Consider the following 17,852-nt stretch of genomic DNA (forward strand, 5'->3'; position numbering starts at 1 on the left):
TTTATTTCTGAACCTAAGCTACCTTATTAAATCCAATAGGTAGTTTCACTCATTTAAGGGGACTGGTTTAAATCCAGGATGAACGCGTCTTATGGGATCTAAACAAGATTGTGTAAAATTTTCAGAGGTGCTGAAGTGACTTTTGAGACCCGTTTTCCTCAAGTGACTCAGGTGTGAACAACTTTCAGCCAGACTTTGCATCTAAATGCTGCTTAATGCCTATCTTTGAAAATAGGATGTGAACTTCTAAGTCACTCAAGCACTTCCTAAAACCTTGCTCATGTCTTTTGAGAGAGGAAGGACTTGTCTATTGATGTAAAATGCCGCTTAGCTCCCTAATTAAGGAGCTAAATTATCATTTAACAGTATCAATTTAGCCTAATGTTAAATATTCAACTTCAGCATCAGAATTTGAGAGAATTGATCTGATGTAATATCCCTGTTTTAATGCATTATTTCTAATTTTTTGTTTTTGACATGTGGTATTTTCCTCTTTCACAGCATCACTGTAGACAATGTGGAAATATCTTTTGCGCTGAGTGCTCAGCAAAGAATGCCTTAACTCCTTCTTCTAAGAAGCCTGTCCGGGTCTGTGATACTTGTTTCAATGACTTGCAAGGATAACTGGTTATCTCAAATGACGTGTTACACTAAAATTAAAATTTCTGTTGATGCACTTCGTACAGCACTCAGACTACTATTCAGTTTGGACAATGATTGTAACACTTGGCAAAATTTAGTATATTTTAAAATGTTTACTGATACCAAGTAAAACTATTGTATTTTTTGTGAGACATGGGCTCAAATCATCCATAGCTTATTGCCATTTACCCTGGAAAAGAGATTTTATGTCTAGATTAGAAATACCCAGTTACTTGTAAATAAAGTTTAAACAGAGGAGTAACAATGTATTTTTTTATCTTTAATTTTTTGTTCAAAAGAAAAATGTTTATGTGATATTGCAGCTAATTTTTGTTTCCTTTTGAAATGAGGAAGTTGCAAAAATCTGCCAGGACTTTGTGTATCAAATATTGCTGCTTTAATGGCATAATTACAATTAAATTGTTGCATTTAACTGCATAGCTAATATTCTTTATAACCCACTAGTCATTTTCTTTAGGACTTCCATGTTTGCCTCTTTCCAGTTCTACAATGAGAGCAAATAACAGAAATTGCATGCAACCTCATTGACCTCTATAGGGTCTGCCCACATGCAGCTTATTGCAATGTCAGTGCCTAAGTCATTGCCCAACTGCAGCATTTGGATATGGGGGCATTTTTACATGTACTGAATGGTTCCAGTATCTCTACAGACAAGGAAAGAACAGGAGAGAAAGTTTGGCTTCTTTCCTAGGAATATTATGTATCCTCTCTCGTTTTGATGTATTTGACCGTCCCAATTATTTGCATCTGAGAGTGTTTATTTAAATTATTTTTTTTTTAGTTCTGTTTTTACCTTGGTCACAATGGAAGTCCACAGAAATCCTTGGTTGGTCTTTCTATCAGCTTTCCTATGCTATATTTCCTACTAACAAGCTTTCTTTTGAGACTCCAGGAGGTTCATATGGTCTTGTTCCTTTCATTGCACTTGATGGAAGAAGGTGAGACCAGATTGTCCGTAACAGAGTTGGTCTTTTCTGCTTCATATAAACTTGTGGTACTCAATCATTTCTTAAGCCTGGGTCTTGCTTGGTACAATAGTTCCATTATTTGGCCTGCTCATATTGATTAAGAATGCTGCTGTTTTATTTATAGAAAGGGCAGTTGGGCTTAAATAGGAAAAAGGAATATCTTGAAAACGTGAAAAAGTAAGTATTTATTCTCCCTAGCTGTGACACAGAAGGTTTTAAAGCATTGCACATATACACATACCCCTTTTTAGTGTGTAGGCAGAAAAAAAGGAATAAGCGCTTACCTGCAAGTTTGATTTTTTTTTTTTTTTTTTTTTTTGTCTGAAGATGGGCACTTGGTGCTTGTGACCCATTACAATTGGATTATTCCTTCTCAGCTTCCAAGAATGAAGACTCCTGTTTCCTTTAAGAGTAAAACCTTTCCAGCATCATAACATAGCGCCAGCAGGTGGGGCTGTTCAGAGAAATTATGGTTTCTCAATCTCCTTTGCCCAAGTTAAGAAGGCAAACTGTAAATTCTAACTATGAAAGATCAGCCGTCTCCAGGGAAGCATTATTTATGTCCTGTTTCCTTTCTTTAAACCAAAAATGAAACCTGGTGGATAAGAAAGAAACCAATTTGAGGAAATTCTGAAATCCCTATATTCCTTTTTTGGGGATGTGTGTGGGGGGTGGGGTGAATGGGGATTTTTTTGGGGTGCAGCCTAGTGGAAGTTATGGGGTCACCCAAATAGGGGCAGGGGGGTGTTCGTAATGCAGTGGCTGCCCATTTCAGTTGAGAAAAAAATTATGGGTAGCCTAGCAAATTTTTACCTCATTCCCTTGTATGTGCCCGGTGCTTCCTCAGCCATTACAGATGGGAACTAGCCAATGGTGAAACCAGTCTCTGAGTGTGTCAGGGAAATGTAAACAATGAAATGGAACCAAAAAACCCTACAACTGGTCATACTGGGGGACATAATATATGTGGCTTTTTTTCCTTGTGCTCCTCATGTGATAATTGGTTTTAATGAAGGAGCGTCAACATTTTATCTTAAAGTTGTATCAGACAAGCACGCCTCTAAAGTGTTAGAGGTATGCACTAAAAACCAGGTAGGTGCATGGCAAAATGACTTGAATGATAGGCTGTTGCTCTTACCAGCAACATGACCAGATGAATCCTGTAGGCCTGATGAATGAGCTCTCACAAAAGAAGATCTCTGAAAAATTTATAGGCCTGGTTAAATCCTGAATTAATCTGTTGGGAAATAATGATATGAATGCTTTGAGCCATTTCTTAGGTCATTCATCCAATCCTAGTTTTGCAGGAAATTTTAATTAAGGTATAATTTTCTTTAAACAGAATCCAAACGTTCCAAATGCTGCCTTTGTGCAAGGAAATCCCCTTGTTGTGCAAAGATAACTATATAAATGGATATTTTTGTAGGACAAAAATGTGGGTCAAGCATTGCCTCATTTAGGAAAAAATTATTTGTAAGGTTTCCAGATGGAAAAGGCCATGAAACTTACTAAATCTTTTAATCAATGTAATTGTTAGCAGGAACAAGTAATAGAAAACATGAAGAAGATGCTCATTAAAAAGAAAAGATTTAGAGAATACTTGAAGCATCAAATTAGTCCATCTTCTACTAATCTCTTGTTGGCGTCTCAGCTGGGAGACCACTATAAGGAACTGGGAGATGAGGGTGCTGGTGTGGGGACAGGGAGAAACAGGGTGTGGTAAACAGCTGCAGTGGAGAAGGAATAAGCCACAAGATTCCTCAGGTTTGGACCTTCAGAAAGCTAGGACTTGGACCCCATCATGAACACATCTAGAAGGAACTCCATTATATCCTTGTTTGTGAGATCAAGTGAGACTATGCTCATTTCATGAACACTGTGGGAGTACCATCTCAAAATCTTTGAGAAGTCCAGTAGATGGTTTTGATTTAGAAATTTTATTTAAACGTTCATGCTTTAGAAAAGCTAAACTAACTTTCAGCACACTTCTCTCATGCTGCAAGTCTGGAAGTTGGAGAGGAACCTGGAATAGAAGTTTAGGGAAAACTTGGAGGTTCAAAGATGCAGAAAAGGTATCTGAGAGACTGGGTCTTTGGTTCACTATTTTCTATTTCTGTTACCTGCTTGACAGCCAAATGGTTTGGTTTCTCATCTTGTGCGTCCAATTTGCATCAGCTTGGTCGGTTGGCCTACAGGATACCATTTTATTTAAATGTAGGCATTTAATCATTAGATGCTCTTGGAGCAGATTTTGCCCTTTGCACTTTTGGATAGTACAAAGCATAGCAGATCCTAATTTAAAAATAGAAAAGGCATGTTAAGTAAGAAACACTAACACTTCCTGTACCAGCTTCATAGTAGAGCAACCCTTAAGCTATTGGACTATCCAGGCTAAGCCTGGTACTGACCTAGGCTGTATCTGCATGGTAAACTGGCAGCTGTGCCATCAAGCATGTGACAGTGTTTCATCTGGATTGCCTCCTAAACTATAGGCAGTTTAGCTTGGAAGCAGCTAGTTGGCCTGGTCACACAGTGATACTGATTAGCTTGCCCAGAGCACTACACAGATAGGACTGTACAGCTTCCAGTTTAGGCGCCAACATGGTGTACCCAGGGGCACCAATATCAGGTGTGTTAAGACGCAACCTGAGCTGCTTCCGCAACTATAGCTTTTGCTGTTCCTGTAGTTCATATAATGTGCCTCTTAAGAAAAAAGTGGACTCTTTTTTTTTTTTTTTTTCCACCACCTCTTTGACCTCCCCAGCATTTACAGACGTAGGGAGCTGTTAACAGGGCAAAAAAGCAGACTTGGGCTTGAGGATTCATGCTTGAAGGTCTTTTGCTTCTGTAGCAATATCCTGAGAATTGTAAAACTATTTCAGTGAAGCTTTAAAGCCCTGAAGCAAATGGGTGAACTTCTCTTTTAATGCTGACATGCAAGTGTGAGATCCTAATTGTTTGGAATAGCCACTGCAGCTGATAGGTTTGGTGATAGGAGCAACAGAGTGCTTTCACTAAGGTTGCTTGGATGGGAGTTGCTGTCAGGCTCTGTCAGAAGGCAAGCTAGACCACTCTGGCACACATGAAAGGAAACCTAGAAGGAGAAAAGCTTAATCCCAATTCTGCCTATGCATATCAGCTATCTTGGTGGTCTTGCATTTTACAAGGGAAGTAACTGAAAGTTGTAGTAAAAAGGCACCCTGTTTAGCTCATACTGACCTAAGGGAAGCCAGACAGGAAACAGAAAGGCTGCTGGCACCCATTGACAGATGTGGTTTAGATCACTGTGCTGCATCTTGTAAAAATGAAATGGAAAACAGTGGTAAATGGAGAACTGTGCTGTGCTTAAGGAAAGCAGAGGAATAGGCTAACTGGCACCAGTAAGCTACTTAACTGACTCATGGAAGAAAAGCAAGTGAAGGGGGTGGGGGGATATTGCAGTAGGGAAAAGTGGCAGGCTCAGGCCATGCTTGACAAACCCACATGTGAGGGAAAAGATCAGCTCATAAGTCACTTTAGCTGCCTTATTTTAATGGTAACTGGTAAATCTGGAGAATGAAAAAGGTAAGGGGTTCTGCTCTGGGAGATTTCCCTAACCTACAGATTTACTGCTTCCTGGAGACATTTCTGGGTGACATTTTGCCCTGGTCCACCCCCCCCCCCAAAAAAAAAAAAGAAAAAACCAACCCAAACAAAAAACCAAACACAACAAAACAGCCAGGGGCCTGTGACTTCTTGCTTTCAAAATGCCAGGATTGAATTTTTGCCCCTTGCTGCTAAAGTTGTCTGTGCCACATAGCTGCTGACTCTGTTTTGGTTTGGAGCACTAAGGAGCCAGGGACCACATGGTGGATATAACGTAAAGCAAGTCCTACCCCAAATAAGGCTTTCCTACTGTATTGCTGTACAAGGTGGGGTGGTGGAAGTGGTGCTATTGTAACGCCGAGCCATGAACAGGAGCCCTTTAGTCTTAGCTGGATAAGCAGTGCTGGAAAATTTTGTCCTTTGATGCTGGTCTCCTGCAGGCTCCTGTTCTCAAAAAGTCCCCCTCTTACTGGGGACCAGGGCCCAAGGACTATAGAAGAAAAATTACAATGGAATAAAACTCCTGCCTCAGACTGGAGGGGTCTAGGAGCTGAAGAGGCTTCTAGCAGCGGTTAGACACTGAGGTGTTACAAGTCCTTCCTCTCTAAATAGCTCCACCTTCTGGCACTACAGTGTTCTGTTTGAAAAGGAACGGGAGTCCTTGAAAGCTAAAGAGTAACCGAGGTGTAATGGATCATGAAGTAATTGGTGCCCACAAGGGAGAACAGTCTTGTCACTCTGATTTAGACCCGAGCTCCTTACTGGAAAATATCTTTGTACTGAAGCAGGAAAAGACGTGGGGGACGTAAGTGTGAAGGAACCTTGCCAATATTTGCAGTACGTTGCCAAAAACAATTGATTTTTTTTTTCCATTTGCTTGTTGGAAAAGAAGTGACCTTCAAGATTCCCTGGAGAGCAGTAAGGAACTTTGAAAAACTCTAAAATGTTTGAGTAACTTTAAAAGCAATATAGGGGTGAAAGTTTCTTGCAAAATTGAAAATGACATGTGGCAATAGGAAAATGCAGGGACTTAAGACCAGAAGAAAGATAAACTTGTCTGGAGGAGCAAAGTGAAAGCTCTGTAATGGCTGCAAAGCTTGAAGACATTGAGAACCGATCTAGTGATTAAATGGAACCCCTCCCAGAAGCCCAGGAGGATTTTTCTTTTAATATAAAATAAACAAAACAGCAATTTTGACAGCATTAATATAGTTGTAGATGGTCAATAGAGTAATGTCTTCTTGGCTGGAATGCTCACTAAATTATATAAGCAATTCCCTTTGCTATAAAAGGGGAGCTGCATCCCTAATTCCTCAGCATTCAAGAGAAGAACATAATGCCAGAGCACACAGAACAAAAGAATTCACATAGGCATCCAAAGCCATCTGTATGGTTATAGAACTATCTTGATCAATTTTTATTTTCCAAATGGAAACTCCTGTTCTTGTCTTCAATTCCATAATACATTTTTTGAAATTAACACCTACATACTGTCTAACCAGAAATCACTACGTGATTTGCTTTTTAGAAATAGCAATAACAAGGAAGTAAAATCCCTCTATAGAAATTTATCTTTGTGTCTTTGGGCTATTCCAAACAAAGTTTGTGTGCGTGCGTGTGTGTGTGTGTGTTGAGACACAAAGTTTAGACCCACCTTTGTAAGATTTTAAAATATTGGGGGAGGATGAAAGGGGGGAGGAAGAGCAGGGCATTTGGTAGTAAATGTAAACTATTTTTGCCTATGTCTAAGACATTGCTCAAATTTACTATGCACTCATTATATAGCAGGTATGTGAGTATCCTTTCACTGGATTACATAGAGTACATTTCAAGACACTATATGGAAAAAATCTAGTGTTAACTATTTCGGAACAATGATGTTAAACCTCCAGCAAATCCTTTGCTGCTTTTTCCTACATCTTCCCACCCTAAATTAAACAATTCAGCCTTCATTGCCTGCATTTTGGGGATGGAAAGGGGTGGGGAGAATGATTTGTGGAGGGCATGTTAATTGTTTATATGTCAACAGACCAGAGCTGGCAGGTCCAGATCTCCTGCTGTTGGCTTTATTGCAAAGTACTTTGCTGTATTAAGTTAAATCCCAACTCCTGGCACCAAAGGGACTTTAAAAGAATGTCTCACTGGGTTAGCAGAAACCAGAACTTTTTATAATCATGTCTCCCAAATGCTGCTTGTATAGAATTTGTCACTTTTGTAAGAAAATAAAAACCAACAAAAAATATCCAACCCACCACTTGATGCCATATATGATTTCATTTAAACTACCTCTCAGTGTAAAATCAACCAATTAGTCCAGTTTAATAGGGTTTCCGAACTGTAATGTTATGTAAAAGTTCTAGTGACTGCCAAATTTACAAACGTCTGTCACCAAAAAAGTAACGTCTTTTTGTATGCGTTTATCCAATAGATTCAAACTATTGTAAACTCGGTTGTATTCTTTTAATCTCTGTCTTTTTAGTCTTACAAACTCCAGTTATTGGGCAGGAAATAAATCATTGCCACAAGCTTTCATAGTTATGGTCTGTTGGACTTTCAACAGGTCTCATATACAGCTTAATTGTATGGCTTGATGAATGGTATTCTGTAATGGGTGTGCGCCACAAGTTATATTGTCTTGTTTGCCTCTCTTCTGAATTTAATGATCAGTTTATTGTTGCAGATGTGAATATTGGGCATACAGTTTACTAATTTTCTGTATAATTGTATAAAATAGAATGGGAAAAATATTATGTTCTTACCCAGTATTTCTAGGTAATGTATTATGGATAGCCTTATAATGCAGTCTTACCTACAGAACACTGCACTTCTTTTAAACTGGATTATATGTTCATGGTATGTATAGGTAGACTTTGCATGAACATTCTTTTTCATCAGAGTTTGATTCTTTATGTCCTACTTTCAGTGTGTTGTGTTTACGATGTGATCATGTAGTTGTGCCTTATTGTGAAAGGGTTTAGTCCAGTATGCACTGTAATTCCTAAACTCTGCGATTGGAAGGTGACTATAGTTGCAGACAAGAAAATGACACCATGCATCACCTAATTCTGTATAAAATATGATGGATGGCTGTTCATTGAAATGTTACTTTTGTTTTCTAATCTGTTAAAGAAATGATAATAAAATTACATCTTTCTGATAGACTGGCTTTGTGATTCAGAATGATCTTATCCTGTCTTAAAAGACAAAGCTACTTTAAACTGGATTTTATTAATTTATAAATTAATTGTCAAAAAGCAAGCTTGGCTTTCTACTTTTTAATTTTGATGGTAAAGAAAGTTTCACTGTACATGAGGTGATCATTCATTCCATCTTTGTGTCTCATTTTTTCTCCATGCTCAGCTAACTACTGGAGAATGCTGTTGGGTAGATTAGGTTCTTTGCAAGAGAACAGTGGGTCCCTCCTGTCATTGACTTATGCTTCTTTTGTTCAATATCTATTGTAGTCTGCATTATCTTGGCACAAAGGAGAAATTTCAGTTTGCTTCCTACCCTAATTGGGAAGTCTTTCTTAGCAGGTGCTAGAGAACTTGAGATGGTTTTAGAGTTTAAAACTAAAAAAAGGAAGTTCTTTTTCACACCGTGTATAATTACAGGGTGGAACCCATTGCCACCAGATATTGTGGAAGCTGACAGTTTAGCCAAATTCAAAAAGGGATTAGCCCCTTTGTCTAAGAATTTGTCATCAGTAGCTATCAAACATGGGAGTTAGGGATACAGTCTCTGAATAAGAACTTCCTAGACCTTAAATACTAGAGGCTGCAAGTGAGAGGGGAACAGTGGGGGAAAAAAAACCTTGGTCATACCCAGCTCACTCTCCTTTTCAACATCCACTGTCTCTCCCTGTATGACACAAGATACTAGGCAAGATGGACCTAAGGTCTGACCCAGTAAATGGCAATTCTTATTTTCTTCTGTAGGGGCACACACCTCTGGACAGATGTTCACTGCAGCAGCAGACCAGTGATCAGCCCTCATCTGTGATCACCTAGGTTTGTCTACCTTGGGTGTGAGCATGTATACAGTCCTCGACTTACAACGTTTTGAGTTACAACATTTCACACTTACAACATTTATAAATTGATACCCTGTTCCAACTTTACAATGCCAGTTTCGACTTTACAACGCTTGATCCAATGCCATGCCAAGTTTGCTGTATCGTTCATCTCCCTGAAGAACATCTGTCCAAACTTTCCTGGACACTTTCTTTAAGAAAGCAGACAAGACTCCAAAAAAACCTGCAGGCAAGACTCTCGAGAAGACTCCAGCCAAGAACCCTTCAAAAAGTCCAACCAAGAGCCTTTCAAAAAGTCCAGCAAAGTCGCCTCAAAGAAGTCCTTCCAAATCAATATGATTGCTATTTACAATATAAATAAATTAATGTAGCTATATTACTCATCTATAATTGATTGAGTACAACATTCTGGGGTATTTTTTGGTGAAAATAGGGTATTGGGCCTTGATTCAGGAACTAATCCCCCATTTATAACATTGTTTCTTATGAGAAAATTGGTTTCGAGTTGCAATATTTCGACTTGAGACGCGGTTTTCAGGAACCAATTGTGTCGTAAGTCCGAGGACTGCCTGTATTGCAAAGCCATATTTGAAATACTGGTGTCCTCCCTGGAGCTACATTCATCTATTAGAAGTACTAGGGCTACTGTAGTTGTCATATGAGATTCTTAGAGCTGTAGCAGACTGAGCGACTCTTTCTCTTTCCTTGTGAACTGTGGGCAAAATTCTGTTCCTGAGTGTGTGGGGGAACCATGGAAAGACATTGGGAGACTATCAGCACTCGAGTGTTTTAGGGCAAGGGTGACCAACCCATGGTGCGCACACTACAAGTGGCACATGCAGTGATTTGATAAGGTATGCAGCAGATACATCAGGGTTCAGGGAGAACTGCAGCTTGGGCAGGAAGAAGAGAGCAGAGCAAGAGATCAGGCAGCGGACTGGATCAGCGTGGTGCTTGGGGAGGTGGCAGGGCTTACTTTGTGGTCTGCTGGCCAAAAAGGTTGGCCCCCACTGGTTTAAGGCATGTCGGTATGTCCTCCGAGATGCATGTTCCGTATGAAAACTCCTGCAAATGAGGCAGTATTGCTGCCTCAGAGCAGTGCTGAGTATGTCTCAAGTCTGTTTATTGACACAGAGTCTAAGAGTGGTGGTCAGCACCATTCTGAAGTGTCTACATTACTATCTTTTTTGGATTTGGCACATATAGAACAGGAGTGAGCAGGGCCTGCTTCCTGGTCAATAGCTAACCTGGATGTAGAGCACCAACACACTGATGGAAAAGTTAGGTTCCTTCACAAGAGCTGGATTAAGGACAGCACTAGAGTGAAAACACCAATTAATTCTGCAGTAATTACAAGTATTGAGACACTAAGCTGATTTCTACTGAATAATTCAAGTATCTGGTGTTTGAATTTTCAACTTCATAGTGGTCATCAGTCTTGAAGTCATAGACTATGTAGTGATTATCAGCTTTCATATATTTATCAGCTTTTCATCATATATTTACCATATTTTTTCATATTTATCAGCTTTCATATATTTATTCCCTTATATAATTATTCCTTATTATGTAGCACTGAGTAATTGTAAAATTTATGCATGATTTTTTCTATGCATTGTGTAATTTTGAATTTTTCACTTACCTTCAGAAAGTGACTTGAACAATATATACATGTTTTAGTGAGATTGTGAACTTGGGACATAATCAGTGAAGTGTATTGAATTGTAACATTTCAGCACACAAAGTATAATCTCTCTCTAAGTTTCTTGAGATGCAGCTATCCAAGAAAGAGGAAAAAGTAGCTCTCTAAGGCCTGGGCTGAGGGTCAATGAGGGCCTTGTTGCACAGCAATTTTGGGCGTCTCCTGGAGCTCTTAATCCCTGGATTGTCCACCACATTAACATCCAAAACTAGTTTTAGGCACTCATTATGGGCATTTGTACACATACTTGTGCCACAGCACTGGGCACTTTTAAAAGTGCCTAGTGCTGCAACATGTGTATTTGTATAATCGGTGAAATACATGTCAGCGCTGAGAAAATGGTGGCGATGGCGCACTTTTGAGTTCAAAAGCACGCTGCTACTATTTTCTCAGCACTGATGTGCATTTTGCTGTTTATACAAATGCACGCAACACAGAACCGGACGTGTCAGCTCACATGCAGAGCAGACTCAATTCAAGTCTGCTCTGATGTGCTGGATCTCCGTGGTGTTGGAGCAGACAAAAAAATGTGTATAAACGCCCAATGTGACTGAAAGTTATGCCACTCCAAAGCAGAATCATGTCTGATCTGTGTTATCCAGCTTGTGTTACACTAGGCAGCGCCTTACTGTAAATAGCCCAACCACCACCCCTTTCTGCTCTGGCTTGGTTAGGGCCCACTCCTCCCTCCCTGCCCTTCCCATCACCCCAGATCCCTGCTAATTGCTCCCCCCCTTCACTTACTTGCGGTTGCTTGCACTCTGGGGGAGCAGACAAGGAAGGGTTAAACTGCCTGCCCTGCCTGAGCCACTGCTGCTGCTCTTTGGGTGGGCCTAGCTTGGAGAAGAGCAGCAGCTTGGTGGCAGCAGCAGCACCTGGCAGGCAGGTTAGCCCTTCTCTGCCTGCTTCTCCTGAGATGGACAGACTTGGGGGGAAGGGGGGAAGACCTGAGGGACAGGAGGGGAGCCCCTGAAGGGATGGTGAAACTGGGGGAAACCTCAGAGGTGGGGGCGGGGTGGGGGGCAGGCTCTACTTTTCAATCCTCTAGGACCCTGGTGGCCTGAAGTGTGACTGCTCCAAACTGAAGCTAGCACTGACAGCGATCAACATTTGTGTGGCTCAGTGTAATGTGTAACAAGGTCCTGATATACAATCAGAGTTAGTTATTATAGAATCATGGAGGGGCCAGCATCCTAGCACCCAGCTGGTATATGCTAGGTAGCTTTGGCAGTGCGTCACCTGTGGTAGGGGCTGGGGGTGGAGGAGTTTCCTTCATCTGTGCCAGGGCCAGGAGCTGGGAACTGCATCAGTGCCATATTTCCCAGCCCCATGCTCCTTGACTAGCGAATGAATACAGGTACCAACCACAGAGGAGCTGTGCCGTAAGTGGGCAGCTGATGACTGCATTCACACTGATGTTGCTACTTGTCCCAGTCCCTGGGTTCCCAGCTGCAGAATGGGCAGTGGGGAGCTGGGCTGGACAGCTGCCACCATTTCCCCCCCACTGCATCTGCAGCTGGAAGCCAGCCAGCTCCAGCTTAGCTCCAGGGGGAAGGGAGAAGCAGCAGTGATGTGGGTGCACCTACTGGCTGCCTGCCCCCAGTGCACCCCTCACTGCCCAGCCCCAGCACGGATGCAGGCAGTGGCATCTGGCTCCATACCATATCCAGTGTCTCTATAGGCTACATTTGGCCCATGGCTCATATGTTGCTGACTCCTGGAATAATATATTTGGTAGGGAAATCTCAGAGGTTAAATCAATTGACCAATTGATCAGAAATGAAACACTGGCATTTTATTCTTTCTTCAAATAAAATATCCACAGGACAAGAAGTTTTTTGTTCTGTTTATGTACATTGTAACATTTTGTAGTTCGCTCTCACAAGTTATCTGGGATGTGAGGAGATTTTTCAAAGGCACAAAAGGCAGTGAGGGGCCCATCTCCCACTGAAAATCTATGGGAATTTGGGACCATTTCTACCTTTTACAAATCTGCCCCTATAAGTAAAGTATTTATGCAAGTAATACTTGTGATGCACTAGTTACTAGCTAGGAAAGCCTATACATGCATTCAACCACAGCTAGAGATCCTTAAAACTTCAATGCCATGGAACTTATTAGGACAGGGGAAGTGAACTCAGAAATATTCCTTCTTGACTTTCTTTCTTAGTCACATTCTCCAAGATGCCTTTCTCTTTGTTGTTCTCTGTGGGGTGGTAACAGCACTGCAGCACCTCTGCTACTGGGGCTTAGTACAGACAGTCAAAAAGTCCAAGGCTGATTTGATTCAGTCTTTGCAGGTTAGTCTAAGTTGCAAAGTTTGAACCAATAAGCAAATGAACAGACATTCACTTTTGATTCGGGAAATGCAGCCATATGCCTGCAATGACTCATGCCAGAAGCCAGAGGTGCTACAGCATGGCTCTGTGGTAGGTAGCCAGCATGGGCTGTATGCTCACTTCCTCTTCCTGCTGCCCCAGAGGTATCTGGGATTTGCAGTCCACAATCGCAGCAGCAGGGCTCTGCAGGGTTGCTCATCACTTCCTCTTTCTGCTTCCAGTTGCCTCTGGGTTTGTAGTCCACAGTCGCAGTCAGCAGGTCAGGGCAGCTCCATGCTCAGGGGAAGGGAAGTTTAACACCCCCATCCCTGGCCCCACACCCCAGCAGGGGGTTGAACCAGGAAGGGGTTTGGGACAGAAGTTTCATAAACTGGTTTGACCCAAATCAGTTAAGTCTGATAGTGCATTCAACCAGATTTACCTTAAACCAGTTTCAGCCTTTTTGAAAATGGTTTATGTGCACTGAACTTCTGTTCTGTTACAGGTTTAAACCAGTTTCTGATCACTTAACCTGGTTTATGTATAACTTCTGTCCCTAGCCCAGAAGTTTCCTCAGAGCTGGAAGTACCCTTGAGCTTTTTCTGGTACTGCCTCTCTTTAATCTTTGTTTCATTCCTTTCTCCTGTGGCCAAAAGTCCCCACCCTGAGCCCCAACTAGTCAAGTTCATGCCCATTTTTTAATAAACTAAAATGAAAAGAAATAACTTTGTTACCACCAGTTCGGTTTTCTCAAACTGGATCTGTCAATTTAGGATTTGTCCAATTTAAATTTCAGAGGATTCAGCTGGCGAAGAAAAAATGGAGCTTTTCTTAGTTTCATGCGTCTTGGCATAATTGGAGACTGCAGTTTTTATCTGTGACATCCATGTTTTCTGTGACAAGAAAAAATGATACCTGATAAACCTTAAAAACCATTAAATAATTATAATACATAGACTTCTGGAACTTTCAATTGATAGTTTGATGTTGTTTGGGGCTCTCTTTTGTGGAATCAGAAAAAATATATGCCTTAAACTTTGACTATTTTAGTTATAAGATGACATAACCGCTTTGTGGAGAATTGCTGGCTCTGTATAGTAGAACAGATAAGAGAAAGTGTTTGTTCTTTGTAACTCCTCTGCAACTGCTTCGCTCACCGCGGCCTTAAAGATAGCAAAAAGTATGTACAACTCTGATTTGCAGGTGCAAGAAGGAGGTTTGTGAACTAACCTCGCCTCCCCCATTAGTTCCCATCCTGATTACAGCAAAGAAATAATGAAGTAACATTATAGCCGCTTTTCATGCTAATTTCACTATATGATCACGTGAGTTGTAAGCAACTGTTAAAAAGTATATAAGCCTCCTGATTTTGCTCTTGTGGGGGGACCCCTTCCAAGTGCTTGGGAAATCCATGTCACTTTGGAGTCCCCCCTACAGCTGTAGTTTCTTTTGAATAAAAGCTTCTGCTGACCTGACCCAAAAGTATGCTGCGTGTGTTTCCACGACAATTCCTGGTGCCGTGACTCGGATCCAGAACACAGGCTGAGAAAGGAGGACCGCAGACTGCCCCCCCCGAACCCCGAGGCGCCAAACTTGAGAGGTAAGAGACCTAATTCAAAATCTCTATTGGGGTTTCGGAGGAGGACTGCCTGTAGGCTCCCAACTTGGCCGTGGTAACTGGATCTGAACCTTGTTAAAACAGGTCAGTCTGAACCTTACTGCCGGCTAAAATTTTCTGTCTGGTAAAGGATCCCATTTTGTGTCTGGTAACGTACGTTTTATTTAGGGAGAAACTGTATGAAGCACCTTCATCCTACAGCACATCGGGCTTGTCGTTAATTAACTAAGGCGGTGTGGGGGAGGAGGTCTGGCTGACTGAATGAATGTGCATGTGTGTGTATTTAGAAATATGAGCCACTGACCAGGTCTGAGACTACGGTTGGGTTCAGCCGCCCCAATTCTGCCTGACAGGGCAGTTTTGAAAGCAAGGGGGCCCAACTGGAACCTCGTGACCCAGTGGACAGGGCTTCCCAGTGATTGAATAAATGTGTGTGTGTGCATTTAGAAAAATGAGCCACTGACCAGGTCTGGGACTAAGGCTGGGTCTAGCCGCCCCGATTCTGCCTAAAAAAGGTAGCGTCGAAAGCAAGGGGGCCCAGCTGAAACCTCGTGACCCAGTGGACAGGGCGTCTGAGTGATTTTGTCTTTTCCAAACCCCTTGTCCCAGTAGCTTCTGCCGAGAGCAGGAGTGAAAGGATTCCTCTTGTGTTTCCCTTCCCATTTCCATTTTATGAGCCGGTGTCGGGTCAGAAGCCTTTTGTCTGGGCAGTGAAAAACTGCGGGGCAAGGCACTGAGCGGCCCGGACATCCTAAATAAGCCTCTCCTACGTCTCCCTGTGTGACTGAAAATGGGAACGAGTCAGTCTAAACAAGTTCCCGTCCCCCCTAAGGGGACTCCGGCGTACTTTATGTACACACACTATTCTCCCGAGGCTTGCAAGTACCTGGATAAGTGGAACTGGTATACTAGGGATGATCCTGTGAAGCATTTTCCACAAGAAGGAACATTTGATCAGGATAAAATAGTGCACTTAAGAGGGGCTTTAGAGTCCCGTGGATCCAAAACACCACAAAACCAGTGGGACGCGTTCTTTTATTGGTATGATGAAATGTCCAAAAGGCGGACAGAATCTCAAACTAGGAGCCTAAAAGACTCTCAAGAAAAATTAAAACAGCAGTTACAAGCTGTTCGGGAGAAATTGGCTGCTCCCCCAAATTACACGCCGGCCACCGCTCCGATGTATCCAGCATTGCCCGGGGCGCCCCCACCACCGGAGCCAGCAGAGGATATCCTTGACCTTTGTTCGAACCCTGCTCTCCTGGGACTCCCACATCAGCAACAACCGGTTCAACATCAGGCTGCAGCCCAGGCTAGTAACTCATTAGCTGAAGCTCCTTCAGTAAATCCATCCACGGAGCTTAATAGTCTGGACTCATCCACCATATCTGCCACTCAATCATCACCAGTGTGGCAATTTACTCCTGGGTCACAACCCACCACAGGTGTATTTAGAAGAATGGGAATAGGCATGGAAAGATCTCCCATCAATCTTAGATCCCGAGCTGCACAAGTTTACCCCCTAAGACAAATGCCAGGCATTGGCACCGATGGACAAAATATAGTAACCGTGCATGCACCCTGGACTCCAGGTGATCTCTACAATTTAACTCAAAAATTCCCCAAAATCAGGGAAGACCCAGAAAAATTTCAGGAAGAATTGCAGACTGTTATAAATTGTTATAATCCAACATGGGCTGACATTAATCAGCTCATGCGATCGATTTTGCCCAAGGAAACTATGCTACGTCTGTATGCTGCCTGTACTTGGCCAGATCAAAACCCAGGGATTGGCCAAGACTTTATTGACAAGAGAAATGCTTTGGTTCAGGCAGTTCTCACAATTTGCCCAAAAAAGGCAGACTGGACCAAAATAAATACCTGTAAACAAAACAAAAATGAACACCCCAGTGACTATTTGGAACGCCTCAAACAGGCATTTGAACGATACTCAGGAATGGATAACCCAGTCGGAAATGCTAAACAAGCAATAGTGGCAGCATTCATCCAGGGACTTAACCCTAAAATTGCTGAGAAAATTCAAACAGTAATTATTGGCTGGGAAACTAAAGATTTGACTGAAGTCCTTGCTGCGGCTAACCATTTTCATAACAAATTGGAACGGTCTAAAGACAATGCCGAGTTTAAGTTAATGGCCTTACAGATTTCTCAGTTGCAGGGTCCAGGTAGAGGAAGGGGACGAGGACGGGGAAGGGGAGGCCCGGGTAGATTCAGGGGAAGAGATAGATCCTTGAGCCCACAAAACCCAGGCTATGGGAACCAATGTCATTATTGCAAGCAAGAAGGACATTGGAAATCAGAATGCCCCAAGCGCCCCGGCCAAGGACCCAGACCCCAGTCCCTGCCCCCACCTCCACTTCCTGTCAATTTTCCCAGTGTTGAATAGGACAGCCTGAGGGACAGTGACATCATCGCTCCTTTGCTTGCTACTGACCAATCTGGTCCGTTTGTTGAATGCCTTATTTCTGGTAAACCTGTCTCCTGTCTTGTCGACACCGGAGCATCCCGCTCCACGCTAAAGGCTGCTGAGTTTCCTTTTCTACCTTATTCTCCTGAAACTATAAATGCTGTCGGTATAGGCGGACAACCTATCCCACATCCCGTCTCTGAACCTGTCTCCATCTCTATTGGCCCTTTGTCTGAAAATCATGCCTTTCTTCTTAGCCCCTGTGCACCTGTCAACCTTCTTGGTAAGGATTTGTTGTGTAAACTGGGATGCGTGATTTATTGTAGCCCAGATGGTGTTTACCTTGAGGTACCAGAACATAGGGAAACTGAGCTTGTGGCTTTGCTAACCCAGGAGTACTCTGAACCTGACACTTCCTACTTGCAAGAGGAACTGTTGGCACGAGTACCTCCACAGCTGTGGTCCACCCATGCAAATGAAGTGGGGCACATGCTGAGTGCTGAACCAGTGCGTATCATCTTGAACCCTGCCAAGCCA

The 17,852-nt window shown here is 42.4% G+C and overlaps 2 protein-coding genes across 6 annotated transcripts in view; one reads left to right on the forward strand and one right to left on the reverse strand.

Annotated features, from left to right (window-relative positions):
• The window catches only part of EEA1 (early endosome antigen 1), a 265,467-nt gene extending 257,092 nt beyond the window's left edge, over positions 1 to 8,375 (forward strand). Inside the window, exon 30 of the mRNA XM_025208125.1 lies at positions 502 to 8,375. Within this exon, the coding sequence (XP_025063910.1) occupies positions 502 to 624 (123 nt within the window). The 3' untranslated portion in view covers positions 625 to 8,375. The remainder of the gene's footprint in view (positions 1 to 501) is intronic.
• A 5,355-nt stretch (positions 8,376 to 13,730) lies between these two features.
• PLEKHG7 (pleckstrin homology and RhoGEF domain containing G7) overlaps positions 13,731 to 17,852 on the reverse strand; it is a 74,445-nt gene continuing 70,323 nt past the window's right edge. For all 5 annotated transcript variants that reach the window (XM_025208143.1, XM_025208145.1, XM_025208144.1 and 2 more), the window contains one exon: positions 13,731 to 14,162. In XM_025208143.1, coding sequence (XP_025063928.1) covers positions 14,055 to 14,162 — 108 coding nt within the window. In that variant the 3' untranslated portion in view covers positions 13,731 to 14,054. The remainder of the gene's footprint in view (positions 14,163 to 17,852) is intronic.

This window comes from Alligator sinensis, unplaced genomic scaffold (genome assembly GCF_000455745.1).
Source record: "Alligator sinensis unplaced genomic scaffold, ASM45574v1 scaffold141_1, whole genome shotgun sequence".
Classification (NCBI taxonomy): Eukaryota; Metazoa; Chordata; order Crocodylia; family Alligatoridae; genus Alligator; species Alligator sinensis.